The sequence below is a fragment of the Eptesicus fuscus genome, chromosome 15 (genome assembly GCF_027574615.1).
Source record: "Eptesicus fuscus isolate TK198812 chromosome 15, DD_ASM_mEF_20220401, whole genome shotgun sequence".
In the NCBI taxonomy this organism is placed as follows: Eukaryota; Metazoa; Chordata; class Mammalia; order Chiroptera; family Vespertilionidae; genus Eptesicus; species Eptesicus fuscus.
In genome coordinates this window covers 53,038,711-53,058,365 of record NC_072487.1, presented here as the reverse complement: position 1 = coordinate 53,058,365, position 19,655 = coordinate 53,038,711, and the positions used below count along the sequence as shown (strand labels likewise).

Here is a 19,655-nt window from a genome sequence, read left to right as displayed (position 1 = left end):
TTGAACATGTTTTCATGTGTCTCTTGGCCTTCCTTCTGTCTTCTTTTGAAAATATTCTGTTTAGGTCTGTTGCCCATTTTTTTATTGGATCATTTATCTTCCTCTTATTAAGTTGCATAAGCTGCCTGTAGATGTTGGAGATTAAACCTTTATCAGTGATAGCATTTGCAAATATGTTTTCCCATGCGGTGGGCTTTCTTGTTGTTTTGTTGATGGTTTCTTTTGCTGTAAAAAAGCTTTTTATTTTGATGTAGTCCCATTTGTTAATTTTCTCTTTAGCTTCCATTGCCCTAGGGGCAGTGTCAGTGAAGAAGTTCTTTTGGCATATGTCTGAGATTTTGTTGCCTGTGGAGTCCTCTAGTATTTTTATGGTTTCCCGTCTTATGTTTAAGTCCTGTATCCATTTTGAGTTTATTTTTGTGTATGGTGTAAGTTGGTGATCTAGTTTCATTTTTTTGCATGTATCTGTCCAGTTTACCCAACACCATTTATTGAAGAGACTGTCTTGACTCCATTGTATGTTCATGCCTCCTTTGTCAAATATTAATTGAGCATAGTGGTTTGGGTCGATATCTGGGTTCTCTATTCTGTTCCATTGATCAATATGTCTGTTCTTGTGCCAGTACCAGGCTGTTTTGAGAACAGTGGCTTTGTAATACAGCTTGAAATCTGGTATTGAGATCCCACCTACTTTATTCTTCTTTCTGAGGATTGCTGAGGCTAGTCGGGGTCTTTTTTTATTCCAGATGAATTTTTGGAGAGTTCTTTCTAGGTCTGTGAAGTATGCTGTTGGTATTTTGATGGGGAGTGCATTGAATCTGTAGATTGCTTTGGGTAGTATGGACATTTTAATGATGTTGATTCTACCAATCCAGGAACATGGTATGTTCTTCCATCTGTTTACGTCTTCCTCTATCTCTTTTTTCAGTGTCCTGTAGTTTTCTGCGTATAGGTCTTTTACCTCCTTAGTTAAGTTTATTCCTAGGTATCTTAATTTTTTTGGTGCGATGGTAAATGGGATTGCTTTTTTAGTCTCTCTTTCTGTAAGTTCATTATTGGTGTATAGAAAAGCCATAGATTTCTTGGCGTTAATTTTGTATCCCGCTACATTGCCGAATTCATTTATTAAGTCTATTAGTTTTTTGATGGAATCTTTTGGGTTTTTTATGTACAATATCATGTCATCTGCAAATAAGGACAGCTTCACTTCTTCTTTACCAATTTGGATGCCTCTTATTTCTTCTTCTTGCCTAATTGCGATAGCTAATACTTCCAGTACTATGTCAAACAGGAGTGGTGAGAGTGGGCATCCCTGTCTTGTTCCTGTTCTTAGGGGAAATGGTTTTAGTTTTTGCCCATTGAGTATGATGTTTGCTGTGGGTTTATCATAAATAGCTTTTATTATGTTGAGGTACGAGCCTTCTATTCCCACCTTGTTGAGAGTTTTTATCAAGAAAGGGTGTTGGATTTTGTCAAATGCTTTTTCTGCATCTATTGATATGACTATGTGATTTTTATCTCTCAATTTGTTTATGTGATGTATCACGTTTATTGATTTGCGGATATTGTACCATCCTTGCATTCCTGGAATAAATCCTACTTGGTCATGGTGTATGATCTTTCTGATGTACTGCTGGAGCCGATTTGCTAGAATTTTGTTGAGGATTTTGGCATCAATGTTCATGAGGGATATTGGCCTGTAATTCTCTTTCATTGAGTTGTCTTTATCTGGTTTTGGTATTAGGGTGATGCTGGCTTCATAGAAGGAGCCTGGAAGTGTTCCTTCCTCTTGAATTTTTTGGAATAGTCTGAGGAGGATAGGTTTTAGTTCTTCCTTGAAAGTTTGATAAAACTCTCCTGTGAAGCCATCTGGCCCCGGGCTTTTGTTTGCCGGAAGCTTTTTGATGACTGCTTCAATTTCTTCCATAGTTACTGGCATGTTGAGCTGTTTAGAATCTTCCTGATTAAGTTTTGGAAGGTTGTATTTTTCTAGGAATATGTCGATTTCCTCTAGGTTGTCCAGTTTGTTGGAATAGAGTTGTTCGTAGTATTTTGTAACAATCCTTTGTATCTCAGCGGGATCTGTTGTTATTTCACCTCTTTCATTTCTGATTTTGTTTATTTGGGTCCTCTCTCTTTGCTTCTTGGTGAGCCTGGCTAGAGGTCCATCAATCTTGTTTATCCTTTCAAAGAACCAGCTCTTGGTTTTGTTGATCTTTTGTATTGTTTCTTTGGTCTCTATGTCGTTTATCTCCGCTCTGATCTTTATTATTTCTTTCCTTCTGCTTACACTGGGCTTATCTTGTTGCTCTCTCTCTAACTCTTTGAGTTGTTGGGTTAGGTAATTTATTACCATTGTTTCTTGTTTTTTGAAGTAGGCTTGTAGAGCTATGAACTTCCCTCTCAGGACTGCTTTCATTGTGTCCCATAGATTTTGGATTGTTGTGTTTTCATTGTCGTTTGTTGCCATGATGTTTTTTATTTCTTCCTTGATGTCTTTGGTAACCCAGTCATGGTTTAATAACATGCTGTTTAGTCTCCAAGTATTTGATTTCTTTGGGTTGTTTTTATTGTAGTTGATTTCCAGTTTTATGCCACTGTGATCTGAGAAGATACTTGATATGATTTCTATCTTCTTGAATTTGTAGAGACTTTGCCTATGTCCTAACATATGGTCTATCTTTGAAAATGACCCATGTGCACTTGAGAAGAATGTATATTCTGTGGCTTTGGGGTGAAATGTTCTGAAGATGTCGATTAATTCCATCTGTTCTAGTGAGTCATTTAGGTTTGATGTTTCTTTGCTGATTTTTTGTTTAGAGGATTTGTCCAATGGTGATAGTGGGGTATTGAAGTCTCCTACTATGATTGTATTACTGTCAATCTCTCCTTTGATATCTTCCAGGAGTTTTTTAATGTATCTTGGTGCTCCTGTATTGGGTGCATATATGTTTACCAGAGTTATTTCTTCTTGTTGGATTTCTCCCTTTAGTATTATGAAGTGGCCTTCATTATCTCTTGTTATGTCCTTCACTTTGAGATCTAATTTGTCAGATATAAGTATTGCAACCCCAGCTTTTTTTTCATTTCCATTTGCCTGGAAAACCTTTTTCCATCCCTTTACTCTCAGTCTGTATGCATCCTTTTTTTTGAGGTGGGTTTCCTGTAGACAGCAGATATCTGGGTTTTGTTTTCTTATCCAGTCTGTTACCCTGTGTCTTTTGATTGGGGCATTCAATCCATTTACATTTAAAGTTATTATTGATAGGTACTTATTTGACGCCATTTTTATTCTATACCCCTGTGTACCTTCTTTGCTTCCTATTTCTTTCTTTCTTTTTTTTTTTTTTTTACAGCAGACCCTTTAGCATTTCTTTCATTGCTGGTTTGGTGGTGATAAACTCCCTTAGTCCTTTTTTGTCTGTGAAGCTCCTGATTTCACCTTCAATTTTGATTGATAGCCTTGCTGGGTATAGTATTCTTGGATTTAGACCCTTCCTTTGCATGACTTGGTATATTTCATTCCATTCCCTTCTGGCCTGATGAGTTTCTGTTGAGAAATCAGTTGCTAGTCTGATGGGGGTTCCTTTGTATGTAACTGTCTGTCTCTCTCTGGCCGCTTGTAAGATTCTTACTTTGTCGTTGGTGTTTGCCAACTTAACTATAATGTGCCTTGGCGTCGGTCTTTTGGGGTTCATTTTGCTTGGAACTCTGTGAGCTTCTTGGATTTGTGTGGGTTTTTTCTTCCCTATATCAGGGAAGTTTTCTGTTATTATTTCTTCAAACAGGTTTTCTATTCCTTGCTCAGTTTCCTTTCCTTCTGGCACCCCTATTATCCTGATGTTGTTTTGTTTTGTATTGTCCCGAAGTTCCCTTACGCTCTCCTCAATCTTTCTAATTTTTGTTTCTAGAAGCTGTTGTAATTGGGTATTTTTTTCCATCTTGTCTTCTAGCTCACTTATGCGGTCCTCTGCTTCATCTAGTCTACTCTTGATGCTTTCTATTGAGTTCTTTACAGCAGCGATGTCATTTTTCATTTCTTCTTGGTTCTTCTTCATTTCTTCTTGGTTCTTACTCATATTGTCGAATTTGTCTTCCATCCTTTTCAGCCACCCTATGATCATTTCTCTGAATTCTTTCTCTGATAGGTTGTTTGCCTCTAAATCGTTTACTTCCTTTTCTGGTGATGCCTGTTTCTCTTTCCTGTGGGGGCTGTTTCTTTGTCTCCCCATGGTCTCTCTTCTCCGGATGTCTGGTTATATAGATTTCTCTCTCTGGCGTTGATTTAAAGTTATAAAATACAACACAACCAGGCACAACAGACAAGGCACTGAACAGAATTGTATTCACGATATTAATAACCTCCAATAAAGGTAACCACCAGAGAAAGACAAATTAGGGAATAGGAGTGGAAGAGGGAGAGTAAAAAGAAAGAACAACAACGAAAAAAACAAAACAAAACAAAAAAAACAACGAGTGTGAATCTGAACTTGGGAAAAGAGCAGAAAGAAAGAAAAGAAAAAGAAATAACAGAAAAGAAAAATAAAAGGAAAAAAAAGTAAGAGAGACAAGAATGATACTAAGAGAGAAAAGGGGAACAAACTATATATATGGGGAGTAAACTCCACTAGAACAACCACTATTCCCAGCAAATTCCAGCAACACGAGCCTGGAGATTAATACAAACTGCAACAGCAGCTAATATCAAGTGAGGCAAGGGAAAACAAAAGTAAAAAACAAACAAAAACAAAGCAAACAAAAGAACCAACCAAACCAACAAAAAGAATAATCAAAACAATCTCATAAAAAAGCATAAAAATTCAATCTAATCAACATTCAAGCAAACAACAACAAAAGGCCCGAGAGAAAAATAATTTTTTTAAGGTAGCGTAGAGAGAGGTTTGTATGGATTTGGAGCAGGGGGTTGGGAATTAGATATATAAGTAGGGTGAAGTTTTAGCAGGGAGTAAACTGAAAAAGTAGGGAAAATCTAAAGCCAGAAAGGGTTAAAATAAACTGGGGACCAAAATGGGAAAGGTTAGGAGGAGAGTGATGGCATAATGTTAGCTTTGAGATAGGGTAAAGCGATTGTAAGGGAAAGATGCAAATCGAATGTAGGACACTAATCCAAAAAAAAAAGAAAGAGAAAATCAAATGACATTAAAAAAAAAAAAAAAGTAAAATAATAGTAATAATAGTATTGATTGAAAATAAAAATGTAATAATTAAAAAGGTGAAAATCGAGTGAGGAAAAAGAAAAAAAATAGTTTCTTAAGTAAAAGATGCAAAAAATGAAAATAAAAAAATATGAGAATAAAAAATTTTAAAAATTGAAAAAAGAATTGAAAATTAAAAAATAGGAAGACTAAAATGTGCAGTAGCGGCTGTCATTCACTTCCTCTATTATTCTGTTTGGTACGCCTTTTTCCCAGTCTGGGCGGTATTTCAGTTCAGCTTCATTCCAGGGCTCCTCAGTGTTGGAAGCCAGTCCTGCTTTTTAAGCCAGCCCTCTCTTAATTTCTCGTATTTATTTTTAATTACACCAGAGACAATTAGCGTTTCAGCCCCTGGGTGGCAGTGTTTCTGAATTGACTTCCGGGCCTCTCTAGCTCTTTTTTTTCTTTTTTCTTTTTTCCCCTCTATGGCACTCACTACCGGTTTGTGGAGGTATGTGCCTCAGAGCTGCCTCTCTGATGGTCACACGCAGCTCTGGTCCCCAGGTTCCGAAAAAACACCTTCCCCCTGCAGTCTTTCAGGGTTTCCACCTGGGTTTTTCTATGTGTTGGGCTTAGCAATCAGAGTCGGAAAGAGCCCAGGTGTGCGGACCGTGGGTCTGTGCCCCAGACTAAGGAGCCTGCACTCCTTTGAAAATTATTAGTCTGACCCTCCTCCTCAGATTAAAATGAGTTGCTTTCAAGAGGTCACTTCTGTTAGCAGCTCAGAAGACCCCCCTCCTCATTCACGGATCACGGCAGCTCCAACTGCCGCCGATTTTTCTAGGCACAGACCTCCCGGCTCCTGCCGGTCCTGCGGCTGCCGCACTTCCCTCACCCAGCGCTTCCCTCACCCACCGCGGGGATTAGAAACCGCCCCTCATTTCAGGCGAAATCTGACCTTTCCGTGGTGCAGTGAAGAGTTTCTTTGAATCCGAATGTTTGCGCTGATAGGGGACCGGTGGTCTGGTGCTCCCAGCAGTTCAGTGTTAGCAGTTGTCGCATAAAGCCAGGTTTCCACTAAAATCCTCCTTTCCTTGCAAGATGGCGAGGCGCCCGGCGAGCCCGCAGCTCCAGGAGGGGACCCAGCCCCTGTGGGTGCTGCGCGGTCAGAGGAACACTGCCCAGCACTCCCCCGCCTTCTCCTGGAGTTTAGCTGTCCCTTGGCTTGCCCACATACACTCCCTCTGCGAGCCTCTGCTGCTCCGACTCTCCGCCCCAGGAACAGACTCCAAACCCGACTCTATTCCGTCGCCATTTTCTCTCCTCCCCCCCTCATCTATCTGGGAATGATTTTTAATTCCCTGCTAGGGTTGGATGAGGCTGCAGTCACTAAACTACAAGGTCAGTGATTATGAATTTTCTTCATCTTTGTATCTCCAGCCTCCAGCACAGATGTCCAAGGCCACCTTGGTTGAGGATGAGGAAATAACCTAATCTTCCACCACCTACACTGCTGTTTCTGAGGGATTCTTGATCATGAAATACCTTGGGCTGGGCCCGGCATGCAGTAGGCACTCAATAAATGTGGGCTGAATGATCAGAAGCCCTGCTCAGTATGGGTGGTGAAAGTGCTCTGAATTCAGAACTGGGGGGTCCCAAGTCCAGGCGTGCACTTAACCTATGCGAGGCCCCTCCCTCAACTATACACTGGGGTGAGTTATGCCCAACTTATGGTTTGCTGTGGGCGTTAAATGCAAGAAGGTGTGAAGTGCCTGTGAGCCTCCAAGCACTGCTCCAGGGAGAGATTATGTGATTTTGGTCTTGGTGGGAGGCTGAGTATTATTTTGGTGCCATGGGGCATACAGCAGGGCCTAGGAGTCAGAGGGGTGGGCTGTGTGGCTGGGGGCCTGGCGGGCGGCCAGCCACACACTTCCCAGCTCCTAATGATTTATTCCGATCAGCCTGCATATTTCATGCGCTGCCTCCCCACGCCAAATAAATAAATCAGGGCCTCCTTTTCTGAGGGGCAGGAGCTGCTTGGGGCTGAGACTTCAAAAGGCCTGAGCACGGATGCTGGAGCTCCCAGCAGAGTCTGCTAATGTGACATTTAGGAGTTAGGTGACCCAGGTATGCCACAACCTCCTGCACAGTGTGAAACCCCTCAAATGATGAGGAGACCTTTGCGGGAGAAGGAAGTGACTTGTACAGCCCTGTTTTCCACCCCATGGTCAAAGGAACGCAGGCAGAAGTGTGGCACTTCTATGCGACTCCCTGTTTCATTTCCTAAATGTTTTTAAGGGACCAGCATGCACCTGCGTTTATGCAAAGAATTTCACTTACACCCAGAGCCATTTCAGGCAGTTCCTCTGGGCACATGTGGGGTCTGCAGCTCCAGGACCCGCCTGCCCTGAGGGTGGGCATTCCTCTAAGCAGTTAATATACTCAGGAGGCACAGGTGGCTTATGGGGTTGTCAGCTTGACATGGAACTGTCACCTCTCAGGGATCCCATGTATCTTAGTATCAGTGGGAGTCTGGGCAAAGCCACAATCTGCCCAGGCCTCAGTGTCCTCATCTATAAAGTGGAACTGAAACCACCTATTCCACTCAATTGTAAGAACTTAGAAGATGGCACATAAAGTTCCTAGCATAGACCCAGGCACACTGTGGGGCACCTCAGCCCCTGCCTGCCCACTCCCCAACTCTGTCAAAGTCTTCTCTGCCCTGGGGGCTCCTTTCTCTACTCCCACACTGGTTCCCTTTTGTTCTCTGCCTCTAACCCCACCTTTCCCTGCATCTGTTTTATCTGTGGTCACCAATAGCCCACATACGCCAAATCTACTGACCCCCTGTCAAGGGGCTTGTTTGGCCCAGGCTCTCAGTAGCATGTGACATTGCTGGCCAGCTCCATGGTGAAGTTGTCATTTTCCTTGGCTCCTACAATGCCCACTCTTTCCTGGCCTCCTGCTCCTGGCATCCTGGCCACTTCTTCCCAATCTCCTTGCAGTGTCCTTGCTCTGCCTGCCCCCCAGAGATTGGCGCTATCCCGGATTGTCCTTGGTCCCTTCACTTCTCACTCAGCACTGTCCTCGGGGTGTCCTTCCTGCCCGCTGCTCCACCTCCCAGCATGCTGATGACCCCAACTCCTCCCCAGCCCAGACTTCTCCCCCGCTCCAGAGCAAGGATCTCCCCCTGATAGGTGTCTCCGGCTGAGCACATTCAAACAGAAACATAACATCCTTTCCCCTCCTGGATTCCCCACTTAGGGAATGGCACCAGAGACCCCCAGTTCCCATCTTCCCCACCCATTGGTCTCCCAATTGTCCAGATTTACCTGAGAAGAAGGAAACATTTGTCAAATCCAATTACTACTCTCCGTTCCTCCTGCCCCGTCATCCTGGTCTAGTTGTCATTATAATTATCCCTGGCCATGTCCAAAACAATGCCCTAAACCAGCAATTTTCAACCTTTTCACCTCATGGCACACATAAACTAATTACTAAAAATCTGCAGCACACCAAAAATATATATATTTTTGCCAATCTGACAAAAAATAAGTATAATTTTGATTCATTCACCCTGAACAGCTATTGTTGTGTTGGCTGTTGTCATTTTTTTATTTGACAATCTAAGGGAAAAGAGGTCAGTGTCCCTGACTAAATAGTCAGGCATTGCATGTTTTAAAAATTCTTGCCACACACCAGTTGAATATCACTGACCTAAACCCAACAACAGAATAGTATCTAGGATGAAGGAAAATTTAAATGCACCACTAAGACCTGAAAATACACCTGGACACGTGCATATGAAGAACACTGTGCTCAGTGTCACACAGCAGAGCAATGTGTCCTCTGAAAGATGCTAATTCTACCTCAGAATATATCAATAGATATGTAATGTGCAGAATGAAGGAGGGGATGGTGCTGACCAAATCATGCCTAAAGTGTGTTGGTCAGTCCTTGGGTCTACACTCTATCAGACAGACAGTGATATTGTAGAGTGTGGCCCCAGGAGGGGCCTGGGTGAGGTGGGAAATAGAAATGATGTTTGGTAAGGTGGGGTGGGGGAAGAGTGTTGGCGGGGGGGATGTTCTGTCTTTGTCTTCAATCTGTAGGCCTGCCTGGGGCAGAGGGAGTAGAGGTAGTCTGTGTGGTCCTAGAGGGCAGAGTCAGATGACAGGGAAAAGTTACAGAGAAAACATTCAGTTCAATGACCAGGAAGGACTTGGTAACAGGCAGAGAATCCAGTTATAGGGGAGTGAGTTCCCCTTCTACACGTGTACAGCAAAGGACAGTTGACAAGAGAGTTTGAGAGGGTGTTTGTTCTAGCCCAGATCAGATTGGAAGTTTTGTGATTCTACCTGGGGAAAGGAAAAGCCTGCAAGAATATAGCCAGGGCCTGTGGGGAGAGCAAGAGCTGAGAGAGGAGCACTCAGACCCAAACACAGGACTCAGATCTAACCAGCCATTCTCTATTGTTCCCCACAGACCGCAGGGAGGTGAAGGTGGGAGAATATAACGCTGTGGCTGACACGCTGGAGATCATCAACGACACCATTAGGTTCCAAGGTAAGGCAGGTGGCCTTCTTGGAGGAGGGGGTCTGCTCAATTGCTCACAAGCTTGAATATTATCTGAGGGTTTCGGACAAGCTCTCAGAGTCTTTGGCCTTGTGGGGAAGAGGGAACATTCTCTCCTGTCAACACATGCACTCACTCACTGAGCACAAGGTCCCCGTCACTCACATGGGAGCTGTATTCCAGCTCCTGGGATGGGTCACTGGAACTTGTATGAATGCTGGCTTTCACCGAAGCATCTGTTTAAACCAGAGGATGGCCAGGAATAATTCATTTTCAATGTGGCCCAGCTAAATCTAGCTCTGTCTTTTCCTCTGGGAAAGAACTTAGTTTGGTTGATAAAAGGGTCTCTCCACATGCTGCTCTTCCTGGAAGACCATTCCCTCAAATAAACACCTCTTTTGTACAGCCTTCCCTGATTGCCCCCCAACCAAGCTAATGGCTCCCTTCTTTTGGCTTTCATAGTTTTTTTCTCTGCCTTTACAGTAGCCACTATCACTTTGTATTGAAATATCCAGATTGTTGGACCATGAGCTCCCTGACTGGATCCTATTTGCTTTAAATTCCTGGCACTAGCCATAATCTGGCACAAGTTGAAGATTCAATGATATTTTATGAATACATGATTGATCAAGTGAGTGGATGAATAAATAAATGAGTGAACAGGTGAACATGTGAGCCACTGAACTAGTGGGTGGATGAATGAATGAGTGGATGGATGGATGGATGGATGGATGGATGGATGGATGGGCGGGCGTATGGGCAGGCTTAACCAGTCTTAACCCTCAAGTCCATTTTGCCATTAACAGCCCAAGTGCCTTTGCCATCATGTCACGCTGAAGATGCCCCACTTCTGCTCAGAGCACTTCATGGTGTTCGTTGTGCACAACAAGAGGTCTTACTCCATGGTATTGCCCCCAAGACATCCATGAAAGGACACCTCCTCACTTCTCTGCCTTCTCTGTCAGATCTCCCCAACCAAACTGCTTATAGTTCCTCAAACATGCCATATATCACCATGTCTTTGCCTCTGCTGGGTTCTCTGCCCAAAATGCCCTTTCTTCCTTGTCTTCTTGGTGAAAGCTAACTACTCATCTTCCTTTCTGTAGCCCTTCCTGACTCCATCAGGCAGAACTACACTCTGCTTCCTGCTTCCTGCTCAGGCCTCCCTCTAGACGCTGTCATTGGAGGCAGTTTACATAATGTGAGAGAACAGTCTTCAGAGTTAGGCAGATATGGGTTCAAATTCTGCCAGATTTGCCATTTACTAGCTGTAAAAGCTACTTAACACCTAGAAACCTGTTGCCAAGCCCACTCCACTCACCAAAATGGGAATAATCTCTTCTACTCATGAGATTGTTGTGTGGATCAAATAAGAAAACCTCTATAAAGTGCTTAGCCCATGGTAAGCATTCGGTAAATATTATGGTTGCCTTTTTCTCCTTACATAGCTAATGTGTAAGTTCCTTGAGGACAGGGACTTTGTTTTGTTTATCTTTGAATCGCTGGTACCAAGCACTGGGCCTTATAGATGAAAGATGATTATTAATGATGTTGACCATCAATAATGATGATGAGTGAAGGAATAGTGATGGTGAAGAAATAATGAAAAATGGATGAATAATGAATGGATGGACCAGATGAGTAGCAAGAAAGAAAATTCAGGGCTGCTGCTATTAGTAACACTTCTGACAAGTTGTTGTTACCATTTGGCTTCCATAATGTCTCAGTTAAGATGCACAGGTGGGGAGGTGCCATTTCGGGGGAAGAGAGGGTGGAGTAAGGAGGAGGAGCTGTTGTCAATTTTCTGAAGTTGTTTCTACACAAACAGCTTGTGGTCATAGTCATTGTGTAACCCTTTCTCGGTGCCCAGAGAGTGGCTTGTTTCCAGCCAAGAACTCATGGCACCCCTAAGATGGCTCTTGTATTAGGGATCCAGAAGTCACCTGAGCCAGCCTAATACAGCCCAGGCTACAGGTGGGGGGAGAGGGGAGGTAAATAGGGAGGGTGAGGAAGTTTCCAGATGTTGTGCTTTCACTGGAAGCAACAAATGGTGTTACCTCCGTCACCTTGTGTCTGCTTTTGCCCTGACTTTTAGTCCTTGGAGCCACTCCTTATAAAAGTCTGTTTACTTGGAATTGCTTAACACTTTACATTAACCATGCCAGCAGGTTCCTAGCTGCTTTCCAACCTGGCAGCGTCCCTAGGCTGTTTAGATGTTCAAAGACCTCTTATCCACTGAATGTTTCCAAACACATTTCAACTTGCTGTCAAAGTTTTTGAAGCACAGATGTTTGGGGGAGCCCTAAACCCTAAAAGCAATATCTGCCCATCCTGTTTGTCTCCTGGGAAGGGAGGCATAATGTAGGCTGGCACCCATGGCACAGCCATGGGGTGGGGGGACTCATAGTGACCCCTGGCGGGTCCCCCAAGCACCTGGCTGATTCCACACATGAGAGAAAAGCCCCAACATTATTTCACAGTCCTACAGCAGAAACCTGACCCAAAACAGCAGCTGAGAAAGAGGACTGGCAAGAAGTAGGTTGGAGTCGGGTGCCCCTGCATTTGTCCTCCCAAGCCTCCCTGTACCTGGTAAAACTAAAATGGGACAATTGTGCCACCTTCTATAAAGATGAGTCTGCTCAGCCTCCCTTGGGGCTCCCCCAGGTTCCTGTGCCCTTGAAGAATGAGCAGGGACAGTTCGCAGTCACACAGAGATATGGAGTCCCACAGTTTCTGCCCAGTCCTGGCACAACAGGGAGGGGAAGGCACGCAGGCAGCTTCTGCCTCCCACAGTTAGCGAGTCCTATGAAAATGGAAAATCAGAAAGAGCTTTTATAACATAATGACCTTGAAGCAGAAAATCCACAACCAGAGCACATATGCATCTCTGTGGAATTGACAGGCAAGGTGTCCACCCTGTTGAGGGATGGTCATTATAATGTGTTGGCGCATAGCCCTTGAAAGCCAAAGCCTAGTTCCTCACTCCCAGTGACCCCCAATGATACCCACTCACAGCACCCAGCCCTGCACCTTCCGAGCCACTGTTACCTTTGGGGATACATGGCAACAGTTTTTCAACAGGGTAATTAGACCAAATCAAATTCTAGTCTTCTAATGGCTATTAAATGCATCACAAATTCCTTATTGATTCTCTTTAGAGAAAGAAATAAGTCCTGGCTTAGGCTCCCTGCTAGGCAGGCTGGCCAGCCACAAGAGCCCGCTCACCCGGTAGATGTGTCCTGCACAGAGTTTGTGCACCGGTGGCAAATGTCAGAAACATCCAGGCAGAGATGCCCTCAGGCACTGATTGCACTGGGCTCAGTTGATGTCTTTTCCTTGCCTTCTAGGATCCGAACCCCCAAAAGACAAGACCATCATCCTAGAACAGCTCCGGAAGATCTCCCTACCTCTCTACAGCATCCTCTCTGCCCTCACCATCCTGGGGATGATCATGGCCAGCGCTTTTCTCTTTTTCAACATCAAGAACCGGAATCAGAAGTAAGTCGTTCACACTTTCCTCTTGGATTGTGCTTTCTGGATCAACAAACCTCATGGACAAAGTATGCGAGCATCGCATGACGGATTCTTCAGGGCTACAGAAGATTGTAGGGCAGTTTCCTAAAGTGTGCCGTCATTCGTTGCAATGTTATTCGGTGTTTCATGAATACGTGTGCGCGCACGCCCACACACACACACACACACACACACACACTTAAATACACACAGACACAGGGCTGCTCATTACACAGGAGCCTCTGTCAGATAAGTTTGAGGAAGGCGAATTTAAATAAAACTGAAGGATCTAGGTCCATAGGCCTTCTCAGGACTTTGTCTGTGCTCGTGCAGTTTGTGCTGGCCCAGGAGGAGAAATCTAGAAGACAGCATTCCCCAGTGTCTTTGTCCCACCCCCAGCATCTTGGGGAAGCACGGCCTAAGGGGTTCACTAAGTGCAAAGCCTGGCACTTCATTGGTTGCAGCTCACTGCAGTCCAGGAAGCCCCTCCCCAGATTACAGATGTGAGCACAGAAGCTCAGTGGCAGGGGCCACTGTCCAAGGCCACACTTCTACAAGTGGCAGAATCCATCCCCTTGATTTTTTGTTCCCTCGCACATGCCCTTCACTCTCCAGGGGAGAGCAGCTCGCTTTCTGAGTTATTCTGGTCAGTTGTGGGTAGAACAGGTCACCATCCCAGGTGGTAGTGTTTACCAAGCACAGGCAGCTTCTTTGGTTTCCAGCTCCTGGCCTTGTTGTGGGAGACGGTGAGCAAGGACTCAGAGCAGGACCTTCTCAGTCACAGGCCCGGTGCCCACCCATGGTCAGCACAGCTCTGCTATCACGATGCATGACCTCCAGGGCTGCCAGGAACAAGCCCAATTCCAGGAGAACAGTTGTTTTTCTTTTCTTTGTTTGTAAAGGAGGAACCTCCAGGCTCTCGATTTTTTGTTTCTGTTGGTTTAGTTTTTTTGTTTGTTTTTTTGCAACTGCTCAGGCCAAACCTATTTCCTGAGGGACAAAATGGAATTTTATTTGACTGTTGTTTTATTTTCTTTATCACCAATAACACATTCACTGCCACACAAAAAAATCAAAGCAACTTTGTCCACTGCATACAAACCTTAAATGAGCATTTGGCACAAGGCCTGGGCACATAAGTCTTAATTAACATTAGATTCCCTTCCCATAAACTTCAAGAAGTCCCATCACAATGGTGAGAGGCCCCTAAAATAAGACTAAACTCCTTCAATTCCTAAACTAACCCATCTTAGCCTCCTGGGGAAAATTATCGTTACTCTTTCCCATAGGCTGACATCCATGTGATTTTTTTTTTTTTTTTACTGGCTTTGCAGATTTAAAAATCTACAAAGATGTATGGAGGAAAATGTCACTAAAGTTCCAGATACCCCTCACTTTTGTCTTCCTAAATGCTACCTACAAAATTAAGGTCCCCTCCTCCAGGAAGCCTACCCAACTCCTGGCTTCTCCCCTCCTTCCTGTGATAATAAGAATGAAGGTGCCTTAGCAGATCCTGGTTTATAAAAGGGCCTCCAGGAACCCAGTCTCATCTCAGCTGCACGTGTGCCCTAGGCAGTGTGATCTGTGCTTTTACAGGTGAGGAAATTCAGCCAGCTAATCGCTTCGCCAATCTCTGTGCACCTCTGTGGGTAGCAGGGACCAAGCGCTGGACCCATTGCTCCCAACTCGAAAGACCATGTAAATGGTCCACAGTTTACAGCAGGGTTTTTCTCTCTCTTCCACTTTGATACCACATTACACGTTTTAAATGTGGAAGGATTAATAGAAATACATATTCTGAAGGGAAATGTTCAGGGAACAATTGACCATAATTACAATCTGCAAAAGAACACCTGGGTCATGGAGCACCTGAAAACCCAAGATGTTCTGAGTGGATTGTGCTGGGGGAGCCAGGTGCCTCTGAGGGTGAACTCCAGCAGCTGATGGTTTAACCAAGTCCTGGCTTGCTGGGCAGCTAGGCGTCACAGCAGAATTCCTGAAGAAAGTGAGGGAGAAGAATGTAGTTTGGGATTATAAAAACTGCCCCCAAAGGCAGCCTGAGGTAGACAGTGGTAGAGGGTGGGGACAAGGACACCATCGTCCACCTCCACTACCTGCTGAGTTGGGGAGGTGTTCCTACCCAATGTGTGGCCTTCTTTGTGCAAGGGATAGCGTGAGCTTCAGGCAGCCAAAGTGGATGCTCACTCACTGCGGTGACTACAACTCCTGAGCAGACCTGAGTTCTCACCTATAGACCTCCTCCTAGACCTGGTCCACTCAGCACGGGGGAGTGTGGTGGGGCCATCTTCCCTCTCACTGTGATTAGTTGCTGAACCTAAATGTAGAATTCTCTAGATTTTACATGTCTTCCCAGCCCCAGACACAAAAAGCTGTTAACGTAATGTTTTGGGGTAAATTAAAAATTAGTAGTTGAAGAAACTGATGCTACAAGCTGTCCCTAGAGAAGTGGTGGGTGAACTTGACCAAGGAGGCAGGAAAATCAACAACTGGGAGTTGATAGCTGTCTGGGGTCCTTTAGTGAGGGGGAAACAGCCCCTAATACACAGGTCAGATAAGCATTTGGCACAGTCTTGGGGAGAGGGTAGTGGAGGAGATCAGGACTTACATTTTTCGCTCCCCCTCTAGCCTTCGCAACAGTATACAAAGTCGAAATATTTGTGGAAAGAATAACTACACTACCCGTTCTGTAACTGTGTTATCTCCTTCTCTTGCCAGGCTGATAAAGATGTCGAGTCCATACATGAACAACCTCATCATCCTGGGAGGAATGCTCGCCTATACATCCATCTTTCTCTTTGGCCTTGATGGATCCTTTGTCTCTGAAAAGACCTTCGAAACACTTTGCACTGTAAGTTTTTCTGCTTGTTCCAGTGGAACATGATCTAAGGTTTTCTTGGTGATCTCAACCATCAAAAACATACATGCAAACACAGAGATGCATGAAAATACATGAACAGGCATAAGACAGTCCACTCAGCTGTTCACACAATTCAATAGGGAAGTAGGTTGTTGCTTTCTGACTAGGATGGACTTAAATATTTGCCTATAAAATTAAGATGATGGATTTGACATGCCACTGCTAGAAGACAACCCACTGAGGAATGACTGGATAACCTAGAAAAGTGAGGGAGAAAAATTACCACCCAGGAAAACATTTGCACCTGGGCTCAGGGTCAGGGCCGTTAAGAAGGAACAAACCCACCCATTTACCTCAATAACCATCACAGAATGTAAGGAGAGAAGTCTGTATGCATAACTTTGAGTCCTATAGCAAAGAACATAATTGTTATTCTCTACTTAAGTAGTGTTTCTCAACCATTGTTTCCTATTGCCCCCCGCCCTCCAAGGACTCTTTGTAGACTTTTTTCCTAATCATCCCCTCATGAAAATTTAATACCAAAGACATATATGTGCCATATGTAGTATATCTTTAGTTTCTGTGTAAAAGAGTAATATTTGCCCTGCCAGAGTGGCTCAGTTGGTTGAGTTTCATCCCATGCACCAAAAGGTTGCTGGTTCAATTCTCAGTCAGGATACATACCTGAGTTGTGGGTTTGACCCCCAGTCAGGGAGCATATGGAAGGCGACCAATAGATATTTCTCTCACACATTGATGTTCCTCTCTCTCTCTCTCTCTCACTTTCTCCCCGCCGCCCCCCACCTTTATTTCTCTAAGCATGTCCTCAGATGAGGTTATAAAAAAAAAAGAGTAATATTTTTTCATATTCAAGACCCACTGTTGGCCCCCTTGGGAACTATACCACCCCCAATGAAAATGCATATATTTAAGGGAGCCCAAACAGTGTAACTTATTTACTATATTTTAGAAATAATATTTTGAAAATTAATTAACATGTTTTGAATTGTTGTTGCCAAGTTGTTGGTGTTATTATTATTTTAAGGAGTTTATACATTAGCAGTTGACAATTGTGTAGCACTAACTCTCAGTGGAAAGTATCATCAACTTACTTTTTAAGATGAGGATGACCAGTTGAGGTTTATTTCTGGACTTTGACCACTGTGATCTCTCAAAAACTGGGTTAGCCATTTGGGTCTCTCTCTGTTGTCCCAATTGCAATAAGTCATCTAAGTCTCTACTTGGAAGATCAGAGCTAGAAGGGATGGTCAAAGGATTGGTGTTGACGAAATAAATCCAAAAGTAGTTCTTTTGTTGAGAGCAATAGGCCCCATTTTGGGAAGCAGGCTCTTAGCTTGTACCTGCTACTCTAAAATCTCAGTGTCGCCCACTACTGACGGCGATGGGTTGAAAGTTGGCAGGGAGGGCAAAACAAGCAGAGAACACCTCATGCTTGCTGCAGGTCATCACCACCCCCTTGGATTTTCTGGGCTGCATCGGATCCCTATGCTCTGAGATAGCAGGTGGAAAAGAATTAAGCCCCTTGGATCTTAGGTTGTATGGGATGATGCTCCCCTGATATCTGCAGATTGTTAGATTGGAATGACTCTTACATGGAGTCAAGAAATTGTTAATAGAAGGAGAAACCAAGATGGTGGCATAGGTAAACACCTGAACTTGCTGCCTCGCACAACCACTTCAAAACTACAACTAAAAGACAAAACGGACATCATCCAGAACCACAGGAAGGCTGGCTGAGTGGAAATTCTACAACTAGAAGGGAAGAGAAAAGCACACTGAGACTCAGAGGAGGTACAGAAGTAAAGTGCGGAGGTATGGAGCCGAGCACGTGGGAAGGGCTGGCAACTGAGGACATGGTTGTCTTTTTCAATCAGGAGGGAGACACAAGCTCCCAACTGCTCTGAACTCCAGTTCCCAGCGAGACTCTGGGGACCCAGACTCATACGGGGGGGAAACTGGACTGTTTGGCATCAGGCCAGAACACAAGGGCAGCTTTTTCTCAGAGGTGCTTGTAGCGATTAGCGAGGTACACTGAGACCCAGGGCCTCTTAGGGCGGGACTGACGGGCAGCCATTGCTGTTTGCTCCACCCTGTTGATTCCCTGAGACCCCGCCCCACCCAATTTAAAACCCCACCCCAGCTGTGCACAGAGGCTTTTGCATATGAATGGCCTGGCCCTTTGCAATCAAAAATTACCTAACAATTGCAACTGGGTCAGAGAGCCCCAGAACTAACAAAAGAAGGCCCAAGGCTCCACAGCAGCTTGCATTGCTTCATAGCTGGGCCTCATCTGGGCACCTCCAAACCCCAAACAAAGAAGAGGAATCTGCAGATCTCTCCGTAACTCCTGCTGGGTGGCCTCAGGCAGAGCTAAATTTGCACCTCCTTGGAGATCCAAGAGCCAGTGTACCCAGGGGTCAGAGTGGGACCATCCAGATTACAACTCCTCAGATCCATAAGGGACACACTCAGGGGGCAGACTCAGTGAGCACCAAAGCCCCACTGAAGCAAGTCTTGCCCCATAAGGGTGTCTCTAGCACAGAAGTTCTCCCATCTTAGACACAGCTGATCCTCACAGCCAATTGGCCTGGAGGTCAATTCCTCCCAGTGATATCAACAACAACCAAGGCTTAACTACAACAAGACTGTGCATGCAGCCCACAAAGGGGTGCACCAAGAGTGTCCACCTCAGGTAATTGGGGAAGATAAGCCACTGGGCCCTATAGGACACCTAGCACACAAAGCCACTCTATCAACTTAGGGAAGCAGCCAAAATGCGGAGACAAAGAAACAGGTCACAAATGACAGAAATGGAGGAAAGCAAACTACTGGATGTAGAGTTCAAAACCATGGTTATAAGGTTTTTCAAGAATCTTCTAGAAACCGCCAATAAACTTAGTGAGACCCTCGAGGATATGAAAAGGGATCAACTAGAAATTAAGCATACACTGACTGAAATAAAGAATAATATACAGAGATCCAACAGCAGACTAGAGGATCACAAGAATCAAGTCAAAGATTTGAAATTCAAAGAAGCAAAAAACACCCAACCGGAAAAGAAAAAAGAATCCAAAAATATGAAGATAGTGTAAGGAGCCTCTGGGACAACTTCAAGTGTACCCATATCCAAATTATGGGGGTGCCAGAAGAAGAGAGAGAGCAAGATATTGAAAACCTATTTGAAGAAATAATGACTGAAAACTTACCCCACCTGGTGAAAGAAATAGACTTACAAGTCCAGGAAGCATACAGAACCCCAAACAAAAGGAATCCAAAGAGGACCACACCAAGACACATCATAATTAAAATGCCAAGAGCAAAAGACAAAGAGAGAATCTTAAAAGCAGCAAGAGAAAAACAGTTACCTACAAGGGAGTACCCATATGAATGTCAGCTGATTTCTCAACAGAAACTATGCAGGCCATAAGGGAGTGGCAAGAAATATTCAAAGTGATGAAGAGCAAGAACCTACAACCAAGATTACTCTACCCAGCAAAGCTATCATTCAGAAT

At 44.3% G+C, this 19,655-nt stretch overlaps 1 protein-coding gene across 1 annotated transcript in view; it reads left to right on the top strand.

Annotated features, from left to right (window-relative positions):
• The window catches only part of GABBR2 (gamma-aminobutyric acid type B receptor subunit 2), a 249,382-nt gene that overhangs the window by 154,722 nt on the left and 75,005 nt on the right, over positions 1-19,655 (top strand). Inside the window, exons 9-11 of the mRNA XM_054727422.1 lie at positions 9,642-9,722; positions 13,079-13,229; positions 15,981-16,113. Of these exons, the coding sequence (XP_054583397.1) occupies positions 9,642-9,722; positions 13,079-13,229; positions 15,981-16,113 (365 nt within the window). The remainder of the gene's footprint in view (positions 1-9,641; positions 9,723-13,078; positions 13,230-15,980; positions 16,114-19,655) is intronic.